This window comes from Microtus oregoni, unplaced genomic scaffold (assembly GCF_018167655.1).
Source record: "Microtus oregoni isolate MIOR12 unplaced genomic scaffold, Mior012 000009F_ref0000495, whole genome shotgun sequence".
Taxonomy (NCBI): Eukaryota; Metazoa; Chordata; class Mammalia; order Rodentia; family Cricetidae; genus Microtus; species Microtus oregoni.
In genome coordinates this window covers 23,757,402-23,783,319 of record NW_024543068.1, presented here as the reverse complement: position 1 = coordinate 23,783,319, position 25,918 = coordinate 23,757,402, and the positions used below count along the sequence as shown (strand labels likewise).

At 40.1% G+C, this 25,918-nt stretch overlaps 1 protein-coding gene across 1 annotated transcript in view; it reads left to right on the top strand.

Moving 5' to 3' along the window:
• Mnat1 (MNAT1 component of CDK activating kinase) overlaps nt 1-22,335 on the top strand; it is a 132,297-nt gene extending 109,962 nt beyond the window's left edge. The window contains exon 8 of the mRNA XM_041658381.1: nt 21,894-22,335. Coding sequence (XP_041514315.1) covers nt 21,894-22,014 — 121 coding nt within the window. The 3' untranslated portion in view covers nt 22,015-22,335. The remainder of the gene's footprint in view (nt 1-21,893) is intronic.
• Nucleotides 22,336-25,918: the final 3,583 nt, after the last annotated feature.

The window sequence follows — 25,918 nt, the reverse complement described above, 5'->3', positions numbered from 1 at the left end:
AAAGTCCTAAGTGATTTGTTATCCAAAGTGAATCTGCCTCCTGTAGAGGAACAGATCTACAGATACCACAGGCATTTTGCTTCCTAGGCTTAAGGATGACTTTTAAGTGTTTACAAACATATTAAGTCCTAGAGGATTGTTAGGACTTGGAGGTTTCCTCTCTATTCCTGTTACTGGTTTGTAGTTTAGATTTATGAGTTGATTACTAATAATATAGCAAGTTAGTTTTCTGTTAGTATTTGCATGTATGTAAGATTTTTTAAAATCTCATTTTCCTCTGGATAGTTTTACCTTGTATTGCTGGCCAGCACATTATTACTGGACAAAATTAGTAGGAATTTACACAGCCACTTTACAGAAATTGATGTGGAATATATTAAAATTGTATATCTAATTTAGGCTTTAATCTTAATTCATAGATTTTGTTTTATTAATCAGTTGGTTTTTAAAAATAAAATAGGAATAAATCTTTTTACTTTTCAACTCACAAGTAAAATTCAGAGTCTAATTTCAGGCTTACGAGTGACATTCCCTAAAGCACACAAAACTCTTGATGTCTTCAAGAAGAATCGTGGCGTTGAATGAGATGTCCTCCAGTCTTCTCCACAGAAAGTCGCTGTTGTGTTTATGGCAGCCCTCCTTCAAACCACTCTCCCTTTTTCGGTTCTCAGAATTTTGATTGTTTCTTTTGTCCTACAATGCCCCTGCTGCCACCCTGAGGATTTTCTTCATAGTCTCATGTGTTGAGGAACAGTGGTGATTCCAGTATGGATTTTCTTCCATAGTCTCATGTGCTGAGCACTTGGGCCCCAGCACTAATTTGGGAAGACGTGGAAACTTGAGGACCTGGTGCCTGGCTGGAGGTTCCTGGGGACAGGTCCTTTGAAGGCTATGCCTTGTCCCTAGTCCTTTCCTCACTCTCTGATTCTTGTCTCCTCCTTTGCACACCTGGGACTGTGATGTTTTCCTTTGTGTCAGGTCCAGAAGCAAGAAGCCAAGTGACCGCAAACTGCATACTTAAGTCGCTGTGTCAGATTTGTCGGTGTTGAGAAAAGTGCACTATCCTCTCAATTTCTCTGTATCTTTTCTTCCTTTTTTGAAATTAATCTCCCTTAGATTACTCTGTATAGAAGATGGTATCTCGGGGGCTGGAGAGATGGCTCAGTGGTTAAGAGCATTGCCTGCTCTTCCAAAGATCCTGAGTTCAATTCCCGGCAACCACATGGTGGCTCACAACCACCTGTAATGAGGTCTGGTGCCCTCTTCTGGCCTGCAGACATACACACAGACAGAATATTGTATACATAACAAATAAATATTAAAAAAAAAGAAGATGGTATCTCGGCTGGGCGGTGGTGGCGCATGCCTTTAACTTGGGAGGCAGAGGCAGACGGATCTCTGAGTTTGAGGGCCAGCCTGGTCTATAAGAGCTAGTTCCAGGACAGGCTCCGTAGTTACAGAGAAACCCTGCCTTGAAAAAACAAAAAAAATAAAATAAAAAAATTAAGGAGATGGTATCTCTTTGATTTGGAAATGTAGCTGGTACATGACCCAGGATCTAAGTTAGTGATGTTTTTATTATTACATTATTTTGCTTTTCATCTCAAGCTTAACTCAGTTATAGCAGTAGGTTCTTTTCTACACTCCTTAATTTTGTCCTGCTATTCAGTGCTTTTTCCTGAGATAATGTAACTCTTAAACAAGTACCTTGAGCTTTTGCTTCATTGTAATCGTGGTGTTTTTTTAAATGTGTCATTCCCAGCCTGGAAGTCTGCCGTGTGATGAAAGGACTGAATCGTCACGTGTTTTCACTGTAGCTTTAAAGTCATAGAGAAATTCACATGTCACCGTTATACATTTAAAATTAAATGTGAGGCTGAAGATGACTCAGCAGCAGTTAAGAGTACTCCCTGCTATTCTGGATGATTGGGTTCAGTTCCATCTGTAATTCCAGTTCTGGGGATCCAGGCCCACATCGGGACATGAGTGCACAACCTTACACACCTACACACAAACAAAAAGAAGTAAATCCCTTACAAAGTTTTATAAATACAGATTCATTGAGTTCTAGGACATGCACAGTCCTGTATAGTCACCACCTCCATGTAGATCAGCACATCTTCATCCTCTGTGTAAAGCCCTGTGCAAGGTTTCTATCTTGTCCTTGGCCTCGCAGACCCTAGGAACAGCCAGCATGCCTCTGTCAGTGTGGGTTACCGCTCTGTTCTGACTTTTTCTTATAAATAGAATTATATAGTAGGTAACCCTTTGGGTCTGCTCATTCATGTAGCATAATTTTCTGAGGTTTAGTACTCCACTGACTTTTTAAAGATCAAATATTTTTGTATAAATATGAATATGACACAATGTATTGATCTGTTTTTTTATGGACTGGCATTAGACCGTTTATGCCTTTAGGCAACTGTGACTACGCTGCTATAAATGTGCCCACACACACAGATTTCAGATGTTTCATTTCTGTTGCCTTATGCAGTGAAGTAGAATTGTGAGTTATGTTATAATTCAGTCTAAAGTTTGTCAATTTTGTTGATTTTTTTTTTTTTTGAGACAGGGTTTCTCTGTGTAGTCCTGGCTGTCCTGGAAATCACTCTGTAGACCATGCTGTCCTCAAACTCAGAGCTCTGCCTGTCAGTGCCTCCAGAGTGCAGGGATTAAAGGTGTGTGGCACCACTGCCCAGCCACAATTTTTTTTAAGTGTGGTATTATTATTATAATTTCCCTATAAATTTTGGCATGGTGTTTCTATTTTCTAGTTTCTTCGTTATACACTTTTGGGTCCGTTATTTGTTTTTAAGCCTCCATATACTTGTGAGCTTTCCTTTATCTCTCGCTTCATCCACTGTGATTGGGAAAAATGTCTGTGTGAGGTCAGTCTTGTTTCGTGACGTCACATATGCTGTTTCTTAGGGAGTGTTCCATACGAAGTGAGAAGTATACTTTCTACCAGTCTTGCTTCCCAGACTTTATAGTCTGTTCTGCCTTCTCAAACCAGAAGCTGCGGCAACACACTGGTTTCTAAACCACAAAGCCAGGGAAGATAAGAGGCAATGGCAAACAATGCGCATAGCTCCTCTAACATTTAAAAGTGCCCTTTAAACATGGTTCATTTCCAGAATTCCGAGACTTTCTTCTTGGTGATTCTTCAGGGTTACTTTGGATGGATGTGTGTTTGGAGCCACTTCCACCATTCTTCTGAGATGCTAGCCTCATTTTAAATGGTTTTATTTTATTTTGGTAAGGCTACTTGTTTGATGGTGGTTTAGGAGCAACTGAAGCAATGCTATAGGTCTGGTTCTGTGTCAGATCTATTGAACTCACTTGTTTTGCTTAACTAAAACTTTATGCCTATTTGTTAGCTAATCTCAATCTCCCTTTTTTATTCACTTAAAAGTTTAAAACATTTATCTGTTATGGCCATACGTATGTGTGCACAGGTATATGTGCATCACACACACGCCACAACAACACCCTATGGAGGCTGGAAGCTCATGAGTGGGAATCAGCTCTCTCCTCCCACTGTGGTCCAGAAACTGATGTTGGGTCCGTATGCTTGGTGGCAAATGCCTTTCCTCTGAGTTATCTCTCTGGTCCCTCATTTCTTCGCCTTTGTAATCTTGCATTCATGTTCTATGACCATAATTCTATAATTATGTTATGGATACTTGGCTCGGGTGTCTGTTAGCCTCTTCCTGTCATCAGAGGTGACAGTGTCTTGAGGAAATCTTTGAGCTTTGACTAACTCTTTGTAATTGGAAGTATTTTCCTTTACTCCTTTCATTTACTCCTGGATTCTTATCAAACAAGAACATGAAATATTTTGTAGTGCTAACCTAATAATCTAATCTTTCCCTATACCTTGTCAATGCCTTGTATCTGTTTGTCAATTAAATGCTAGTGAGTCACCAAGAGCCAGAAAGTAGCAATGAGATGAACTGAGAGTTTTCTGGATCTGTTCTCTCTAGTCCACAGAGTTTACAGAGGTTGTGATCATAGCAAAACGTGAATGTTTTGGGGGATTCCTTGCCATCTAAAATGACTGCCCTGAGCAAAGAATGAGATGAGAGCACACCAGGGGAAAGTGACGTCATTACACATCTCCCAGCCTTTTGCAGTTAACATTGCCAAGTGTAGGCCTGAACTTTCTCTACCTAGAATATTAAAACATACATTTATTTGAAAGTTTATTTTCTTTTTTTTGCTATTTTTTTATTTTTTTTTATTGAAAAGACAAAAAAATTTCCACCTCCTCCCAGCCTCCCATTTCCCTTCCCCTCCTCCCGCCCCTCCCCCTCCCCCACTTTTCTCCTCCTCCCTCTCCAGTCTGAAGAGCAGTTGGAAATCACGCTTCTGTTATCTTTATACATACATAAATTTCCCTATTCTTGCTACAAGACTCAAAAATATCCTATCAGCTGTCTGAAAGTATTGTTCTTTTATTGGAAAATACAGTGGTAATAGAGAGATGGGGTTTAGTCATATTCATCTATAATTATTTTCTATTACAGTATATCGTTGCTCTTGTAATTTAAGTTTCCTTACATTGCAAATTAAAAATATGAACTATTATACAGAAAAAATATATCCCTACATTCCTGTTAAGCCCTACTTAGTGTGCCATCACTATGTCTATCCTAGGCAGTGTTGAAACATATAATTGTTGCTACATTCTAATCATCAACACTTCACTGTCCTGATTGTTTCAAACATTACTATTTTTAGAAATATGAAATTGTTCCACAGACATACTTTGTCAACTGTCTTCTTACATGGCCATCCCAAACCAGTTTTAATGTATTAGATTTCAGAGATTAGGATGTTAAAAATCATGCCCATAATACACATTTGTTTATTGTTGCCTGCATACATTCATTTAAGAGGAATCATGGATGTGCCCATGGCATGGCATACCTGTTCAGGTCACCTTTCGACTTGTTGAGACAGAGTCCCTCTTGTTCTTCCTGATGCTGTGCTACTTAAGTGTACATCTGGGTGGTTCTTCTGTCTCTACCTCCATTTGCTATCAGTGCTGGGATCACAGATATGGAAAGGATATCATTATGTAGCCTTGGGTAACGTAGAATTTGGTGTGTAGACCAAGCTGCCTGCCTCTGCCTGCTGAGTGATGGGATCAAAGGTATGCATCTTGACACCAGGCCCTGCAACTGACATTTTATGTGGGTTCTGGGACTCTGACATCATCAGGCTTGTACAGCTAGTGCCTGTACACTCTGAGCCATCTTCCAGGCCAAAACCCATGTTCTTATTTCATGTATTAGATTATATTTAACATTTTTACATCTGTTTAGTGTATGCATATGCATGTGCCATGCACATAGTATGTGTGAGTGTATGTGCTTACACATGTGCACTGTGTGTCCATGACGCACTCACTGTATGTGTGGTCAGAGGACAACTTTTGGGAGTTGGTCCTTTCTCTGTACCACTTGGATTCCAGTGCTTTTAGTCAGATCATCAGGCTTAGTGCCAGGCATCTTTCCTCACTGAGCCATCTTCCTGACCGCATTTGTTATATTCTTTTCTTTAATGGCCCAAGTATAGTTGTAAAAATAATAATATGCATAGTGGTCTATTATAATGTTTTCAGTAGATTTGCATTTTCAGGTTTAAACTGGTGATTGTCCTGTGATTCTGTCGTTCAGTCCCTAAACTGAAATACATGTAGAAAAAGAGTGCAGTAGACAGCAGTATGCTGTTCCAGTGAACAAGAACCGTTGGCTAGGACATGTTAAACTGTTCTGAATTACTAAAAGGGACAGGTATACTATCTTATTTACCTAGATCTAAGATGCTTGCTTAAATCAGTGAATATGTATATCGTTTTATAGTTTGCAGGATACATTGGTTTGTACCAATAAAATTCTATGAGTCTAAAAAATCCTGGTAAACAAGCACTTAAATTTCCATTTCTACTCATGGTTTTTTATGTGAAATTATCTCTGGTTTTCTGACTAGTTCTGAAAATTACTTTATATCATTTCATAGAAAAAATAAATAATGATGCCTCCAAGGAGTTTTCTTGTAAACATAACTTCTAAAGAGATTTAAACCTCTGTTCACTCTGAAGAAATAAATGCACAGAGAATTCTTACTGTAAATATGATTGTAGCAATTTCCCAAAGCCAATAAAATAAGTAAATGGTCAGCTAATGAAAAATTCAGTCGGTGCAATTAGCTGATGTGGAGACGTGGGTCAGCTTCAGAGCTGCTAAGAAGGCCTCAGGCCATCGTGCAGGCCCGTGTGCTCTCACTAAAGCCTCGGTGCTTTAGTTTCTTGAACAAGGTCAGCGTTAGGAGTGTTTCCCAGCCCGCGGCTCCTTACTCTGTTTAGAATGGTTTTCTTGAGAATGCAGGACTCCCCTAACTTCTCGGGTTTTGAAGACACAATGCCATCTTTCCCAGACTGGCCTGTGACTCTCTGTGTAATCCAGGCTATTTTAAACTCCTGATCCTCCTGACTCAGCCTCGCAAGATCTGGGATTGTAGGCATGAACCACTGTACCGGATGTGGTTCATCTATCCAGTCTATGGTGTATGCTAAGAAATTTTACAATGGTAGAGGAACAGAGGATCGGTTAGGGAGAGTATGGACTTGATATAAAAATCTCTTTTTAAAATTTATTTATTGTTTTTATTGAGCTATGCATTTTCTCCTCTCCCTTCCCCTTCTACCTTCTCCTGTGACCCCCACACTCCCAATTTACTCAGGAGATCTTGCCTTTTTCTCTTTTCTATGTAGATCCATGTAATGTGTATTTTGCTTATTTTATTTGGAATAAATTCAAGTATAAAATAGATTCCTTGTGGAAAACAGTACAGTGTGTGTCCATACCTGAGTCTAAGTAAGTTGGTCCTTTTCCTGTGACCACAGGAAAGGCATAGGTCATTGGGAAGGGGTCCATTCTAAAATTTCTGTATAAGCAACCATCTTTCTTTTTCTTTATGAATCAAGATCAAATGTGCCACTGTTAACTCATTTTGTCTGTTTTTGGAGACAATATGCCCGGCACTGAATGCAAACAGTTGTCACCACTTGTCTTCCATGGCTCTTATTATTTAACTAGGGATATTGCAGCATCCAGTTAGTTCCCATCTCTCTGCTCTGATAGAGCCTTCCCTCTACAACAATCAGACTTCCATTTGGAAACAGCATGCTGACTTCACCAACCTGAGGTCTTTCTCTGTTGCCTTTGCTCCTTTATTCATTGTCAGACTATTAAAAGAAGGCCTATGTTTTTCATCTCCACTTCTTTATTTCTGTTTCATCCAGCAGTGTAATTTTTGTTGCTTAGAATATGTTTTTGCTAACTGACTTTCTTTTTGTTTTTCCTTGTTATTTACTTTTTTATTTTTGAGACAGTTTCTCTGTAACTTTGGAACCTGTCCCAGAACTAGCTCTTGTAGACCAGGCTGGCCTTGAACTCACAGAGATTAACCTGCCTCTGCCTCCCAAGTGCTGGGATTAAAGGTGTGCATCACCACTGCCCAGAGCTTTTCCTTTCCTTTCCTTTCCCTTCCTCCCTCCCTCCCTCCCTCCCTCCCTCCCTCCCTCCCTCCCTCCATCCTTCTCCCTTCTTACTTATTTGTTTGTTTGTTTTCCCTTCCTTTCTTTATTTCTTTTTCCCCTTTGTTGGGGGTGTTTTTGAGACAGAATTTCTTTATGTGTCCCTGGCTGTCCTAGAACACACTATGTAGACCAGGCTGGCCTTGAATTTAGAGAGATCAGCCTGCCTCTGCCTCCCAAGTGTTGGGATTAAAGGCATGGCCACTATTGACTTTTTAATTATAAAATTTTGTGGTAATTTATGGTCTTCTTTTACCTCTAGTTACATTTCTGGCATCATTGTCCTCTATTAAAGGGCTGAAGCTACATATGCTCACGTTTGTGTCTTTGGTTCTGTTCCACTGGTCCTCACATCTCTTTTTGAGCTAGTATCATGTTTTTATTACTAAAGCTCTGTGGTATATCTTGGGATCTTGAATGTTAATCATTCCAGCTTTGCTCTTTTTACTCAAGATTGTTTGGCTATCTTGCATCTTTTGTAATTTCACTTGAGTTTTAGGATAGTTTTTTTTTCTCATTTTTGTGAAGAATGAGAATGAGGGTTTTATTGGTATTGCAGTGAATCTGTAAATGTCTTATGATAGACTGGTCATTCTCACAATGTTATCTCTACCAATCCATGAGCATGGGCTGTCTTTCTATTTTCTAGTTTTTTCTCTATCTTTTTTTCAGAGATTTAAAGTTTTCCTTGTAGAAGGAAGTCTTTCATCTCCTTGGTCAGTTTTTTTCCTTTGTTTTCTTTGAGGCTGTTGTGAATGGGGGTGTGTCTTTGATCTCCTCTGTATGTTTGTTGTTGATGTGTAGAAAACTATTGATTTTTGCAAGTTGATTCTCTATCCTGTTGACCATTTCTAGAAATTTTCTGATCTAATTTTTGGAATCTCTTACATATATCTTCTACAATTGGGGAAGTTCGGTTTCATTTCTCATTTGTATCCCTTTTATTTCCTTCTCTTGCCTTATTGTTCTAAGTGGTACTTCAAGTGCAATATTGAAAAGTAGTAGGATAGTCATTTTCTTGACTTCAGTGGGATTGCTTCAACTTCTCTGCATTTAGGATGATGTTGATTGTGGGTTTCTTATATACACAGATTGTATTATGTTGATGTATGTTCCCTCTAGTCCTACTTTTTCTAGAATTCTTATCATGAAGATACGTTGGATTTTGTCAAAGATGTTTTCAGCATCTATTGAGATGATCATGTGATTTTTTTGTCTTTAAATCCATTTATGTGGTTTATTACATTTATTGACTTGAGTATGTTGAACATTCCTCCATCTCCAGGATAAGTTCATTTAATATATGGTGTCACTTAATTCTGATGTTTCTCTGTTTATCTTTTGCTCAGATAACCTTTTAGAGAAAGTAGGGGGCTAGAGTGATGGCTCAGTGGTTAAGAGCACTGGCTGCTCTTCCAGAGGACCCAGGTTCAATTCCCAGCACCCACATGGCAGCTCACAACTGTCTGAAGATCCAGTTGCAGGGGACCTGACACCTTCACACCAATGCATATAAAATAAAGTTAAATAAACCATAAAAAGTAAGGTATTGAAATCACCTACTATTAGTGGGTTTACATTAGTCTGTGTTTTTAATTCCCCAAGTATACTTTTTATGAAATTTTGTGTACCAGAGTTTGGTAAACATATGTTTAGGATAGTAAATTGTTCTCTTTATTAGAATAAAGTGTCCTTGTGTATCTCTTTTGGTGAATTTTAATCTGAAATCCATTTTGTTAGCTATTATTATGTTAGCAATACCTGCTTGCTTTCTGGTTCCTTTTGTTTGATTGAGGCACTTTTGTCCATCTGTACACTCAAAGGTAGAGCCTGTCTTTAAAACTGTATTTCCTGTGGACAACAGAAAGATGGAGTTTGTTTCTTTATTCATTCAGCTAACCTGTGTCTTTTGATTGGAGAATCGATACTATTAATATTTAATGTTATTATTAAAAGGTATATGTTGGTTACAGGCATTGCGTTGAATTTTGGTGTTGTTTGTGCTCTCAGTGGTACTTTGGTTTTAGTAATTATAGTTCTGTTTTTCTATCTACAGTCTCTTGGCAATGTTCATTCTTCTTTTCAGCCCAAAATATCACTGGATGTATTTTTTTTTAGGTTTGATCTGTTGGATATAATTTTTTTAGGCTCTTTATGTAATTAGAAGCTTCTCTCCCACCCACCAGTTCCCACTCTGAGGCTTAATATTAATTACAAATGTTTGACCAGTTAACTGAGGCTTATTATTAACTAGCTCTTACAACTTAAATTAACCCAATTCTATTATTCTATATTTTACCACAAAGTTTGAGTTTGTTACCTCACATTTTGCTTCCCCATGGTTGCTGGCATCTCACTGACTCTGCCTTCTTTCTCTTCTCCCTTTCTCTTTGTTTGGATTTCCTGTATTCTGCCCTGCCAAAGCAGCTTCTTTATTAACTAATGGTAATAAACCATCTTCACAGCATACAGAATGGCGCCCCACATCATGTTTACATCACAGGAAGTTTTTCTTTCTCCTTTAAATATGGAATATAATATTTCTAGGTACAACAATCTATGCTGGCTTTCATGGCCTTTTAGGACTTGAATACTTTCCTTGAGGCTCTTTTGGCTCTCAAAGTTTCCACTGATAAATCAGCTGTTATTATGATAGATTTCCCCTTATCTGTGACCTGTGGTTTTTCTCTTGCAGCGTTCAAAATTCTTCTTTGTTCTATTTATTAGTGTTTTAATTATGATAATGCTGTATAGGGTTTCTTTTCTGGTTTGGTCTATTTGGTGGTCTGTGTGTGTTTTGTATCTGTGTATATCTTTTTTCCTTAGTGTGGGGGATGTTTTTTTTCTCTCTCCTTTATGTCATTTCCCTCATCTTTGCCTATAGATAGAGGGTTGGGGCTTTTCATGATGTCCCACATTTACTATATGTTCCCTTCAGGTGTTTTAAAACTTCTTTGCATGTTCTTTGCTTGTTTTGTTAGATCATTTGCTTTATCTTTTAGTCCTAGTTTTCTGTCTTCTGCTGGATCCATTCAAACGATATGCAGGATCTGGCTGAGCAGGGAGGTTGGAGGCACCAGTAGGTTTGGGCAGGCGGGGACGATCCTGGTGGAAGTCTAGAGTTTGGAGGTGATACAGGCAGAGGTGGCTAGATAGGGCACTGGTTTGGGACCTGGGCTAGATCTGGGGGGCATTGTGAAGAGTACACAGAAGGGAGGCTCAGGCAGACTCACCCAGCTAGAACATGGTAAAAGAGTGCAGAGAATCTAGTGAGGCAGAAGGGTCCAGCAGCAAAAATAGGTTTCAAGGAAATAGTTTTTATTTCTTTTAACCTTTTAGAGTAATAAAATAAGAATCTACCATCTAAACTACAAGACATCCATAATGTATTGAAGCACATCCTGTAAAATCAAAACTTTACAATTCATGGTTTGGATGGTGTCCTAGTTTGCTTTCTGTTGCTGTGATAATGGAAAGGAAAGGTTTATTTCATCTTCCAGATCACAGCCCATCATGAAGGGAAATAAAGCAGAGGCTGGGGACAGGGTTTGAAACAGATTCCATGGAGAACGGAAGCTGCTTACTAGCTTGTTCACTATGGCTCACACAGCTTGCTTTTTTATAGAACCCAGGACCACCTACCTGCCTGGGGATGGCACCACCCACAGTGGACTGGGCCCTCCCACATCAAGAAAATGCCTCCACAAACTTGCCTACAGTTTTATCTGATGGAGACATTTTTCTTGGTTGAAGTTCCTCTTCCTGATGACTCTTGCCTGTGTCAAGTTGACAAAAAGAATTACCCAGCACAGATGGGAAAGTCATACGGAACTTACTAGAGTATGCTGTACAAATGATATTATAGTAACATGTGCATGATCTCAAGGCATTGCCATAAAAAATATAATCTAGAAACAAAATAGAATAGAACAAAAAATGGTATAATTTTTAAAATAAGGGGAAAATATTTTCTTTCTACGTAAAAATTTTGTTTCAAATGCTATTTAGCCAATTACGTGACAGGCCTGTTTATACACCCTGCTTCAGCAAAGCTCTGCTTGGCCGCTGCTTGCATTAGCACATCATGTCTGATAAGAGGCAGAGACCTCTTTTCCTTCGAGTGATGCCGTGGTTTTCTGTGGGCGTAAGTATTAAAGCCACATCTCCATCACACTATGATATTTATACTTTTTATGCTTTAAGCTGGTACTCTTGTGGCTTTTTCAGATTTTTCTAGTATCATCGCTGATTTGGAAGGTTAGCTGGTTTAGGAACTTGCTTTTACTGCAAGTTAGAATTGTTAAGAGTAAGCATCAGTTTTTTTCTTTGCTAGACATTGCCTTTCCTTATTTCCCTTTGACTTATCTAAGTTGTTGATATCACAAGATTCCAGAGTATGAAGCAGAGCTAGGAGAGAGTGCTTTGGATGACAAAACTAATCTCTCTGGCTGTGTCTGTCCCTGCCTGGCTTTCTCGAGTGTCTTTGCATTCATAGTTGTATTGCATTGTGCTGTGCATTTTTAGCTTAAAATTTTTAATGCAGTTAGTTTAACTTGCATGACAGAATAAATTAAAATCTAAAGGGTTTTTGAAATATACATATTTAAGAAAATATACTTACATATTGAAGGAAATAATTTTACACTGTGTTTTACCCCATTTCATGTCTTTATCAGGGGTGTCCCTGATTGTCAGAAACTCCCCTGTCTTCAGTGTTGACAGGCAGCCTGCCTTCCTTCTAGTCCACTTCTGCCTTCTTCCCTGGCTTCACAGTTTTTGGTGATCATTGCTTTCTTGCCCTCTTGTTTTAATCTGTCAACTGTTAATCATGGCCGTAATTTATGCTTGCATCTTTGCTAACCAAAGCCCTGATGTGTTTTCAATTCCAGCTAAAAAAGGATGATCCTTTAAAGTATTTTTATTAATTCTTTGTGAACTTTGTAGGTGCCTACAATGTATTTTGCTCATATTTATCTCTACTTCTCCTCCTAACTCCTTTCATACCCAGTCTCCTAGTTCACACCCCTCCATCCAGCATCAATGAATGCTATCCTAAAAGTCTCTAAAGCTAATAGCACTCCTCCTCTTGAAGCCGAGCCTTAGAATTCCATTTCTCTTGCTGTTTTTGTTATCTGTTTCTCCTGTTGGATGAATGTCCTTGCTAAAGTAGCTCTTTATGCTGCTTTTTATCTTGATGTTCTATTTTCTCTGTTTAACTTGCCATTTGAGTTGCTTGTTGTTTTTTTAGTAAAGACTTTATATTGATTTTTTTTAATATCTATTTTTCATGCTTTATGATGTCTGTTTCTTCATCTCTTTTGACTTTAAGGCTAATCATCTAGACACTCACATTTGCTTCTGCCAGAATTCTGTGCGCTTCACTGAATCTGGACCAGTTCTTCTTGGTTCTTGGAGGTGAAGCGGCCTCAGTTGTTGTTTTCACTCCTGCCCCTGGTGAACCATAAGCTCTATTACAAGCTTCTTGGGACTGCCTCTGGGCTGGTGAGTGTGTATTTTCTATAAATGGTTTCACAGATCAGGCAAGAGTTTATAGAGACAGGTTATGTGCTGAGAGCCAAGGCCAGTCCAGTGTCTTCCCTCTGACAGGCCTGAGGCCTGTCTTTCTCCCTGGGAAGAGCAAATGTGGTTCATAATATTTAGAAAGCCAGACCTTATTTTGACTTCTACTGTAATTTCTGGTAACTGAAAGATTTCTTTTAAGATTATTTTATTTGGGAACTGGAGAGATAGTTAAATTTTTGTATTGCTATTTCAGAGAACCAGAGTTCAGTTCACTGCACCCATTAATGGTGGCTCACAACCACCCTTAATTCCAGCTCCAGGATAAATGCCCTCTTCTGGCATCTGTAGGCACTGAACTCATGTGCATAGCCCCATGTACATAATTCAAAACAAGTTTTAAAGATTACTTTACTTGTTCTTATTATGAACATTTCTCTGTGGGCCTCTTGTTCAGAGCTGAGTGGCTGACCCTTGAACTGTGGTGATGTTCTAGTAAAGTCACTCTCTAAGTATTCCAAGACAGGGAGATGTCATGAGCAGGGTGTAGAAGGGGAAGTTAGGAGGCTTTTATGGAGAATAACAGAAAACTTCCTAGTTGACTTTGGCTTTACTTCAGCGTAATGGAGATGATTAATGGGAGATATGCCTGAAAATGTGAACTGGAGTCAAGTATAGAATGCTGAGGGATTTGGAGCCGATTCTTATGGAGCCTGGAACCAATTAGTGTCACTTCCATGAGAATCATATAGACCTTTGTCCAGAGTGAACTGCAATGTGCGTCACGTGAGTCAGTCCTGACACTACTAGCAGTAGTCCGATGAGAAAGGCCAAGTGTGGTGCTGCTCGCCTGTAATCCCAGCATTTGGGAAGCTGCGACCCAAGATTCATATATACACACACACACACATATAATTTCATGTATATGTATATGCATACATATAGATAGATACATGTATTATCTATCTGTGCGTATATTTATATATAAACATATGATAGTTTTATTTATAAATTAGGTAGAGTAAAAGATTACACAATAATTGATAATGTACATTATATAAGGAAGGCTATATCTGGCTTTATGATAAGCCCATAAAGCTTTGCTACATAGTACCAGCCTGCATCTGTCCCATGATGGAGGAAGGTCATTGGTTAAATAAAAAGAAACTGCTTGGCCCTCATTGGTTAGAAGATAGGTGGGAGGAGTAAACAGAACAGAACGCTGGGAGGAAGAGGAAGTGAGCTCAGACTCCACAGCTCTCCTCTTGGGAGCAGACGTCTCAGAGAGACACCATGCTCCCAGCTCCCAGGCAGACGCACGCGATGAAGCTCCGACCCAGGATGGACATAGGCTAGAATCTTCCAGGTAAGCGCACCTAGGGGCGCTACACAGATGATTAGAAATGGGCTAAATTAATATGTGAGAATTAGCCTAGAAGAGGCTAGATAGAAATGGGCCAAGCAGTGATTAAATGAATACAGTTTGTGTGTAATTATTTCGGGTAAAGCTAGCTGTGCGGGCAGCCGGGTGCCGGGGACGCAGCCCCGCCGCTCCTCATACAACAGTCCCATGTTCTAAGGCCTGCCAGGTGCTTCCTTCGCACACTCATCTCAAAGGTTAAGTCACTACCTTACTTCCATCCTGACTGCTTCTGCTTCCTCTTAACCTGCATACATTTCACTGTCAGCTTCGTAGCTTATTTCAGATCTTGACCGTCTTCGTTTGGTGTTTATACCTAGTTTTGTTGTTTTGGTTAGTTCTGTTTTTGAGATGGATCCCAGAATAGCTGGGATTCACTGTGCAGCCCAAGCTGGTGTGGAACTCATGACAGAAAGTTTTGTTTATATGATAGAGAGTTTTATGTATCTTAGGTATGGAGTGTTGTTCTGTTTACAGTTTCAAGTTGGAGTTCTTGTACTAAAATTAACCAAACATGTAACAATCTGTTTTTGAAATAAATGCCTTCTGATTTTGTAAATATTTTCAATATTTATCAAAAATAATTTTGTCTGGTGGCTATTGTCTATATTCCTGGCTGTATCAAGTTTATTTTATAGTGCCTGTATTAATGACTTCTCTGCTGCTGTGATAAACACCATGAGTTTATGGCTTATGGTTCCAAAGGGTCACCATTTATCATGGTGGAGAGGCATGGAAGCAGGTGGCTCTTAGCTTCCCAAATGCTGGGATTACAGGTGTGCAGCACCACACTGGGCCTTTCTCATCCTTTATGGACTACTGTTAGTACTGTCAGAAGAGACTCACAGTAGTGTACTTCAGCAGAAGTCAGACTCTGTGCACTATTGTGGCACGTGAGTGGTAAATCCTAGTGTATATGTGGATATCGTACAGTCTTTAATTTCCAAACCTAAGCCTTGCTGTTCAGATGGCCTAAACATCTGGCATATTTGGTCTCTTTGTTCCTTAGTATTTTGGTTTAAATGGGAAACAGCTTACTATTTATCTTATTCACCTTTCATCCTCATCCTCATCCACTGGCTAGACCAATGATAGAGTAATGCAATGCATATCCACGGAAGTCATTTCCATGTATGTATGTATGCATGTATGTATGTGTGTGTATGTGTATTTGTGTGTATATATACACAAGTGTATACATGTATGTGTATACATATATGTGTGTGTATATTTATGTGTATATATATATATATTTGTCTTGGAGTTTATGAAGCCATGTGTTTTTTTTAATCAAACTACTTGCAGAATTATGATCAGTATCTGAATCATAGAACCATTCCGACATTTACCGTAGCTTATACAATTATCCATTCATTGTTATTTTACCATTGTGATTAGGCTAATTTAGTTTTTAGAATGGCTTATTTTAGCAATAGTTGTCTGAGTACTCTATTGCTCAGGGTTTTTATAATTATGTTTTTGTGGATGTGTTGTATGCATGTATGTGGGTGTAGGTGCAGCTGCATATATACATGTAAAGGCTAGTGTGTTATCTGCAGGAATGTCATCCACCTCCTTTGTAGGTCTCACATTGACCTGCTTCACCAATTAAGCCAGGCTGGCTGGCCAGTGAGCTCCATGATTCTCCTATCTGTACCTCCCTTGCACAGGGATTATAAGTATGGGCCACCACACCTGCTTTTATATATGTGTCAGGAATTGAACTCAGGTCCTCAGCTTGCATAGCAAGCACTTTACTGACAGAGTTATCTCCCTGGCTCAACAAAAATATTGTGTAGTCATGGCTAAATATGGGAGGGTGGTACAGTGCATGGGATTGAAACAAGGACCTTGAAACATGTTAGCCACGACTTCTACCCCCGAACTGTGGGAGCTCACAGAAGTGGGTCTGTTTCACCTTGACTAGAGGTCAGAGAGTTTGGGCCTGTTCTTGCTCCTCCAAGGCTATTGACTAAATGTGTGGCTGTTAACAAGATTGACCTGGGGTGTGGTTACCTGGTATTAAGATGGCCCACAGAGGTGGATCCGTCCACCTTGACCTAAGATCAGAGAATTCAAGACTATTCCTGCTCCTTCAGTAGGTTTGACCCAGGGAATGGATGCCTTCAGGATACTTGTCCTAAGGTGTGGTCACTGCATGCCCTGCCTAAATAGACAGAATACTTAACTCAAGATGCTTCAGGTATTTTTATCATGTTAAAGTAGTCTTTTGCCATCTCCCCCCCCTTTTTGGATTGGGGTACATAAGCATATGGAAAATAAATGTGGACAAATTTGGTATTCACTGGTTTGCGCTCCTAGTTTTATCCTGTGTCTCTGTATTTCTTTTGTAGCTCTGTTCTGTCTGCCTGGTTTTTCTAATACACACGCCCCTACCCTGGAACATGCCAACCCCAGTAGATGTTGCCCCAACTATGGTCAAGTCACATCCTAGACCATGGGATGAAATCCTTATACTTCTAAGAGCTCTTAGTCCTGACATCTGGAACACAAAACTGGAAGGGGCAGGTCTGCTTAGTTCACAATGGCATTAAACACAAACTTTAAATAGGTTCCCTGCAGCTTGGCACAGTGAGCCTGTAGACAGTGGGGGAGGGGGTCACTTGAGCTCAGTCATTTGGGGCCAGCCCTAGGAATGTAGAAAGTTGTGTCTCAAAACACAAAGCCTGAAGAATATTCACCCTGTTTTTGAAAAGCAGGTTCCATTCTCTAGGCTTTAACTTGAACCAGTGCCCAGTGTAATTCTTCACGGGGCTGGTAATTCAGAAGAGAAGCAGCCAGTGTGAGCTCATTTCCGTTTCCACTCTAAAACTGATAGATTATTTGGAGCTGGCATGTCCCAGGGGTTGTCATGAAGAGGCTCTGACTGGTGCTTGTGTTGGTGTTGATTCCCTCCATGTGCTGTCCCTTCCTGAGAGTGTGGTTTGAGCATCACCAAGGAGTTGAGTACAAGCTGTCTACCCAGTGGTCAGTGCAGCGCTTATAAGGGGAAGGAAATAGCAAGACCAGTCCAGAGCCAGTCTGTGTGTCAGGACCTGAGGAATAAAGTCTTTCTGAAGTCAAGTGTAAGTTATCCCACCTACTGGGGAGTGAACCTGCTAAAAATGAGAAGAATGATGATGCTATCGAAGTCTAATGTCCAAGCCTCCTCTTCTCTAAGGTCCACTCTTCCTTCTTCCTCCACCTTCAGAGTCCGCTACTGACTTTGACGCATAGCGCAAAGGAAGGCAACTTTAGGCAGAACATAAAGTTCAAAGTGTCCTGTGTATAAGAATTACTTCATACACATTTTTGAAAGCACACTGTTAGGTTTTACTAAGAAAATAGTGATTTATTTATTTATTTAGGATTTCTGCCTCCTCCCCGCAACCGCTTCCCATTTCCCTCCCCCTACCCCGATCAAGTCCCCCTCCCTCATCTGCTCGAAGAGCAATCAGGGTTCCCTGACCTGTGGGAAGCCCAAGGACCGCCCACCTCTATCCAGGTCTCCTAAGGTGAGCATCCAAATTGCCTAGGCTCCCCCAAAGCCAGTACGTGCAGTAGGATCAAAGTGACCCCAAAAATTCTACCAAAGAACTCCTACAGCTGATAAACACCTTTAGTAATGTGGCAGGATATAAGATCAACTCCAAAAAATCAGTTGCCTTCCTATACACTAAGGATAAGGACAATGAGGAATACTGAAAATAGTGATTTTTTTTTTAAAAAAAAAAATCTGAATTTGGTCTGTTTTCAGAAAAACTAATGGTATACTACCAAAATAAGCAACCCCATACTGGTTTCTACTTAGAAGATTTATACATCATGAAAAAAAGAACTACTATCTTAGTGTTGGCTAAATAGAGCTGTCGTGTCCAGGCCCCAAAGCTTGACTTCTGGAATTTGCCTAAGATACTTTCCTCGTTTTGTTACATAAATTATACATAAAGGGGGCTGGAGAAATGGCTCAGTGGTTAAGAGCACTGACTGCTCTTCCAGAGGACCAGGGTTCAATTCCCAGCACCCACATGGCAGCTCACAACTGTCTGAAGATCCAGTTGCAGGGGATCTGACACCTTCACACCAATGTATATAAAATTAAAAGTTGAATAAGCCTTTAAAAAAATAAAATAAATTATACATAAAATAATGTTGACCTCTGCTGTAGCCCCCAAGTAATGTCTTTTTAATGATTACAGAGGATAAATATAGGTATGGAGAACGGTAGAAAAGTAGGCAAACACTAAATTCTTGACCTCTAGTTTCAGTGTGGCAGATCTTTAAAATACTCTGGCATACCACAGTAATTAAAGGGTTTAGTTTAAACAGTGAGTTAAAACACCTCGGAACAAAACCCTACAACTAAGTAGTAAGAACAAACTGTATTTTTAAATGGAATCAATACAGGTTGCCTTGGTTAAAATATTTTTGAACCATTTAACAGTAAAAATTTTTGTATAGTCCTCGAGATCAAAAAGAGTAATATAAATAGGGAGGACTCTTACAGACCTTAGTCCCAGACATGTTTAAGTGATTGGAGAAGGGAAATGTATTTTCTTCAGTGCTGTGCAGAGAAATTTTAATTGACTTATTTTGGCAGTGAGAGTCATACCATTAATAACTCAAATTTAACAATATTTGCTCATTGCTTTGGATTATGACTGTATTCAAGAAGTACCATTTTCAAACACTAATTAATCATTTTAGATAAACTTTTAAAAAATGCATTTATGGCCTCAATGAGTATGACTGTTTATTACATTTTCCTTATAAAAGCTGAACTGTTTTATATACTCTTTATGGAAACAGTGCGCAGTCGTAAATTAGAAGATGCAACTGTTTTAGGTATTTTCCTGGACCTGCGTCTGCCTGCCAGCAGTGCAGCTGCTTCAGGTCTCTCGGCATAACATATAAAAAGCTGAATGCACACTGCAGGTTTATACTGGACTTGCCAAGCCAGGAACGGTGTGACTCAACTTTCCCAGAAGCCAGCCAGGCCAAGTGCAATGACTCAAGTTAGCTGCACATTGCTTTGTATTACAACTGTGAAAACCAATTCCACTTGTGATGGTTGTTCTCTGACTGTCGGCAAATACCGTGGAGCTTGTGCTGTGCTGGGTGTGAGCTAAATCCTTTCCTTTGAGGATCTGAGGAGAGTAAGGTGCCATCACATGGTCAAAATAGGGTATTTAGATTCAAGTTTAACTATAAAAGTATTACTTATTTGTGTGACTATCGTCGAGTTTCCAGTTACTTTCTGAGGTAACTCACCACTTGATGGAGGAAGGTCTTTGGCTAATAAAGGAACTGCCTTGGCCCATTTTATTGGTTAGAAGATAGGTGGGAGGAGTAAACAGAACAGAACGCTGGGAGGAGGAGGAAGTGAGATCAGACTCCACAGCTCTCCTCTCGGGAGCAGACGCCTGAGAGAGACACCATGCCCCATGCCCTGCTCCCGGGCAGACACGCGCCATGAAGTTCCGACTCAGGATGGACTAGGCTAGAATCTTCCCGGTAAGACCGGTTCTCACAGATTATTAGAGATGGGTTGATCAGGATATCAGAATTAGCCAGTAAGGGCTAGAGCTAAAGGGCCAAGCAGTGTTTAAATGAATACAGTTTGTGTGTTGTTATTTCAGGCATAAGCTAGCAGGCGGCTGGGGTGTTGGGGACGCAGCCCCCCGCCACTCCTATTACTACAACCACTTATTTTGTTTCTTTATTGATAGGAATCCCTTTTTGGTTTTTTCTTTGTTAATTTTGGGCTTTTGTGGCAGGGTCTCACTTTGCACCCTTGACTGGCCTTGAACTCAGAGATCCACCTGCCTCTGCCTCCTGGGTGCTGGGATTAACCTAGCCTTATTCATCAGAAACTTAACAGCTAGCATTTTATTGTGCTTTGGGAGGGCACTAATAAAATAACTTTGTAGTCATGTGATAGATTTAATGATTCCTGTTTAATTCCTGTGAGACCTTGGCCTCTACGTGGGATTCATTAGTGATACTTAATGATGTTAGTTCCTGAAGAAGGACGCATCCTTGGAGGTGTATGTGATGACATAATATTTTATTTTATCCTTTACATTTTTCACTTATATACATTTCATAAGATACTATAGTTGTAGATATTTATATTATATAGAATATCCATTATTAGTGTTCTATATAACATAAATAAGCTTGGGATAGATTTACAGATAGCTTGGTATGCCATAAATATACTACCCAAATAGTTTTAGATTGTTGCTCAATAAACATTTATTTATTTCTCCTTTGACTTTCACCTTTGGCAGAAAAGCAAAGATTTGAGTTAAGACCATGATTTGTGCGATGTGAATAAGTTATAGCCAGTTCCAAGAGTTTGGCCTGTTTCATTTGACAGCTTCTTCTATTTGGTCCCTTAAGTTGCCATATATATTTCAATCATACAAGCTTACTAAATAAAGACACAAACAAAAAAAAAAACGATTTTTTTTTTTATGTTAGAAATAAGAAGTTGCTCATGCATTGAGATCTTGACACACAGGAAGTTTGAGTAAATGAGTAGAAAAGGTTCCAGGCCATTAGAACGTCCTGCTTCCTGATTTGTTCATTTGTCATACTTGTGCTTCTGAGAGTGGTGAAGCCAGGCTGGAAATCCCTCAGTGTGATGGTCATGCTGACATGTCACTCGTCTGGTTGGATTGTCTAACTTTTTAGGCCTCCCTTGTCTATTTGTATGAAGGCAGAAATTCTCCATTGGTAAAAGACTGTGAGACTGAAGAAACACTGTTATTTTATCTTTTGAAATCTGCTCAGTTCTTCTATACCTACCTGCAGATTTCTTGCACATGTAATTTCTAAGGTTTCTATTCCTACAAGGAAGGAGACAATATGCTTTTGGGATACTGAAGTGATTCTGAACTGTTGTGAGCTCTCTTCCCTGCCCCATTTGTTTTCAGTATTAAAGGGTTTGCTTTAAACCGCTTTTGTGAAGATGTTAGTAACATAATAGTGCCATCAAGTGTGTTTATTAAGAGCATGCCAAGGAGGACAGCATTCATTGGACCTAAACAGCAGCCAACAAAACAAATCAGCAGTGGAAATTGTGAAACAGTGAACATTTTAATATTTCATCAGAATTTATAAGCCTTCAGCACTATTCTTCGACTTCACTGTCCTTTGTAGCTGAGTCTCGTTAGACGATCTGCATATACAGTTAGCATGTCTCCTTTTAAAAGGTTCATTTATAAAAGCTTGAACATTTCAGTTTCAGAATTGCTTTTAAGATTAGGCTCAGTTTGGCACTTGCCGTGTAGAGTGCCAGCGAGTTCTGTTCTCACATCAGTGCCTCACTCTGCTTTCTTTCAGGTATTTAAACCACGTCCGAGCTGCCTCTCCACAGGACCTTGCGGGGGGCTACACGTCTTCTCTTGCCTGTCACAGAGCACTCCAGGATGCATTCAGTGGGCTTTTCTGGCAGCCCAGATAAACCTGTGTCTTCTCCTTCATGGGAGCTGGATCTTGGAGCCGAACCAACAGGGTGGGAGGTAAAGAAATTTGTGAAACGGCAGCGCACACAGCTGCACAGGCTGCACCACCTCTCGCTGCCGTGCTCAGGTGCTTACTACAGTCTGAACCAAGCTGAGAATGTGTTGCATATAGATGCCTGGAAGAGCTTTATTTTCTACTTCTGTTCTTCAGAGACGGATTGAAGCATTGACTCTCATCAGACAGGAATGGAATAAATGATTTTCCTATGTATGGAGTTTGACAGACTTACAAAAATTTTTTTTAAATAAAACTTGACTTTATGGTACATTTTGTAGTTTTTTCTTCTTACAGTGTTTTTCTGGAACATGTTTCCAAATGCCTTTTTTATTATAACATTCAGTGTTAATATCCAAGTCTATATTTTCCCTATAAAACTTCTCCTTTTTTTTCTAATGTCTTCTTACTCGTGGTCTAGACAAACGGACACATTCCCTCCCAGCAGGATGTGTGGAGTGAAGCCTGGCCTGGGATGATGACGCTCCCTCGGCAGTGAGAGACTCCGTGCCTGCTCTGTGCAGTGCAAAGTGAGGCAAGCCTAGTACAGCTCTCATGATACACCAGAGCCCAGCATTCCTCCGCTTTCATAGCAAATTCAAAGAAGTAAGCTAATAAAATTTAATACATCAATGGCACCTTTCACTACCAACATGAGCTCATTTTATGATGAGATGCTGAGACTGGAAAAGGCAGCACTGAAGTGAGATTTCTCTGTGTATAATTTGCAGGCTGATGTAGTTTTCCACCGAAACCTCAAGGACTTTCATTGTACCTTGGTTTTGCCTCGAGTTGGGATGTGGATAGGATAGTCACGGAGTATCCCAAGCTTGTGTGAGTCTGAGGCATAGACTCCTGGGTACGGAACATAGCTTTTCAAGGTAACAGGTTAGTTCTTAATCCAGATCTAGTTCTGACACTCTTCAGTGTGCCTATCATTCCTTATATTATGTTTTTGATACTTGAGAATTCGTGGTTTTAAATCCAATCTGTAAATCTGATGAAAGAAATGAAGCAATGAACCTATGGTTAGGACTTCACTGCACTTGGATGCAGAAATTAATGTATCTAAAGGTAATGAGCTAATTGATAAATGTTTCAAAGGCTTTCAGGCTTTGTTTTGCATCTGCCTTAGAAGTCCTTACTTGAATATATATATCTAAAGAATGCTCAAACATACCACAAAGATACTTGCTCAACTATCTATATTCATAGCAATATAATTTGTAATACCCAGAACATGGAAACAACCTAGATGCTCCTCAATCAAAGAATGGATAAAGAAAATGTGATACTTTTACACAATGAACTATTTATTACTCAGCTGGGAAAAAAAAAAACAATGACATCAAGAAATTTGCAGGCAAGAGGATGGAACTAGAAAAAAATCCTCCTTAGTGAGGAAACCCAGACCCAGAAAGACGAACACAGTATGTACTCTCTCATAAGTGGATATTAGATAAAAAGCAAAGGATAACAATCCACAGCCCCAGAGAAGCTAGGTAACAAGGAAGACTCTTAAGAGGGATGCGTGAATCGCCCTAGGAATGGGAAATAGGTGAGATCTCCTGGATAAACTGGGGTGAAGAGGGGTAGAGGGGAGGGAATGGGGATGAAAACATGAGGTCGAGTTGTGGGAGGGACACAGAGGGACAATAAAAGATCTTTTGTTTGTTTGTTTGTTTTGTTTTTCGAGACAGAGACAGGGTTTCTCTAGCTGTCTTGGAACTCTGTAGACCAGGATGGCCTTGAGCTCACAGATCTCCATCTGCCTCTGCCTTCTGAGTGCTGGGATTAAAGAAGAGTGCCACCATTGTCTGACTGAAAGAGATCTCTTGATAGAGAGAAAGGAGCCATTATGGGGTTAGGGAGAAACCTGGTGCTAGGGAAATTCCCTGGAATCCACAGGATGACAGCTAAGACTCCTACCAATGGTGGAGAGGGTGCCTGAACTGACCTCCAGTAGACTGGCGACTAACCAAATTTGTCATCATAGAACCTTTGTCCATTAACTGATAGAAGCACATGCAGAGATCCATGAACAAACACTGGACTGACCTCTGGGGTCCAGTCGAGGAGAGGGAGGGAGAAGGGATCATATGAGGGGGGCGGTAAAGATCATGACAGGGCAACCCAAAAACATCTTTAATTGGAGGCCTGATTGTTTTACATTATCGAAATTAACATTTATTAACCATCTGTAATGAGGGTCTACACATTTTATCTTTACAACTCTCTTTTCAAATGGGCTAATTCTGTCAAATATTGGTCTTAACCCATGAACATCCAGTATCAACTATGATGGTTGGCTAAAGTGTCAATGATGGACTGGTCTATATTGGGTTGGCCTGCGTGTAGCACCCTTGCCTAGGCAGGGGTCCTGAGCTAAGTAGAAAAATCAAGGTGAGTACAAGTACACAGGCATTCATTTCTCTCTGCTGCTCCCTGAGGATGGCTCAGCTCCTTACCTGAACTTCCTGCCTTGACTTCCTTACACTGATGAACCAGTCTCAAAGTATTAGCTGAAGTAAACCTCTTTCCCCCATAAGTTGCTTTCTCCCACAGCAACATAAATGAAACTAGAACATTAACCAAGTTTATTTATAACTTGGAAGATATTTTAAAATGTATTAATTCCTTGAGAATTTCATACAATATATTTTGATCATATTCACCTCCACATTACCCTTCCGAGACTACCCCCGTACCCTGTCCCAACTTCATGTCTTTTGTCTGTAGTAACCCACCACATCCAGTTTGTGTTAACTCCTAGGAGTGGAGCATGGCTGATCTACCAGTGATATCATCCTTAAAAATAAAATAAAAAGAACCCTTTTCCAGAAGCTATCCTCTATCCATAGCTCTTAAGCTACGGGTGGGAGCTCACACTACCTCCTCCCTTAGAATGTTGACTAACTTTATCTCATGCAAGCAACCACAGATGAGCTCAGTGTTCCTGTCATTTGCAGATAACACCGTTTTCCTTTCGTCCCCCTGATCTTTGGCTCTTTCAATCTTCTTGCCCCCTCTTCTGTGATGGTCCTTGAGCTTTGGGGGTGGTAGTGGCGGTAATATTGATGTCCTAGTCATAGCTGAGCGTTCAGTTATGAGTTTCTGCCTTAATCATCATTCCCTATACAAAGAAACTTTCCCACTGAAGTTCGAGCGCTGTGCTAATCTATGGATATACAGAGAAGAATTTAGACTGCAGTTTGATATTACATCCGTTTAGCAGACTAATAGTAGATTCTACTCTTGGTACCCATCAGCCCCCCAACCATGGCTTCTGGGCCAGATTTATAGTGCAAGTCATGAGTTTTCTCGTGTGGAGCAGGCCTTAAGGCCAGTTGGAAAGCCGTTGCTTACCTCCATGACATTCATGCTGTCACACCCTTGGGCATACCTGGCCAACCTGGTCATCATTGTTCATGTCTGAGTAAAACTTTGACATTCCCCCTCTACCCACAGTAGCCTACAAAGCTATGACAGCTCACAAGGAGGGAGGGAACTTCCTGGTATCAGCTAGACTTCTACATGTCTTATGACCAAGGTATGTGGTGTCTCTAGCGAAAGGTCTTACCGTCAAGTTCTGGTGGGCAACCAAGAGCAATGGCGAAAGCCTGTCCTGTCTTCTGAGTTTCCAGCGTACCATTACAGCTCAAGGGGGCGTGTCCCACACCTGCCACTGGGCTTTTCATTTGGCAAGCCCAGGCTTCTGGGAGGAGTAGGAAGGCCTTTTCAAGAGGATTACATTCTTTTCCTGATTATCTGTCATTACAGGGTACATGAGTAGGTTCTAGTTTTCCTGGTGGAAGCTCCTTTACTGCTGTAAATAGTTTGATGTGGCG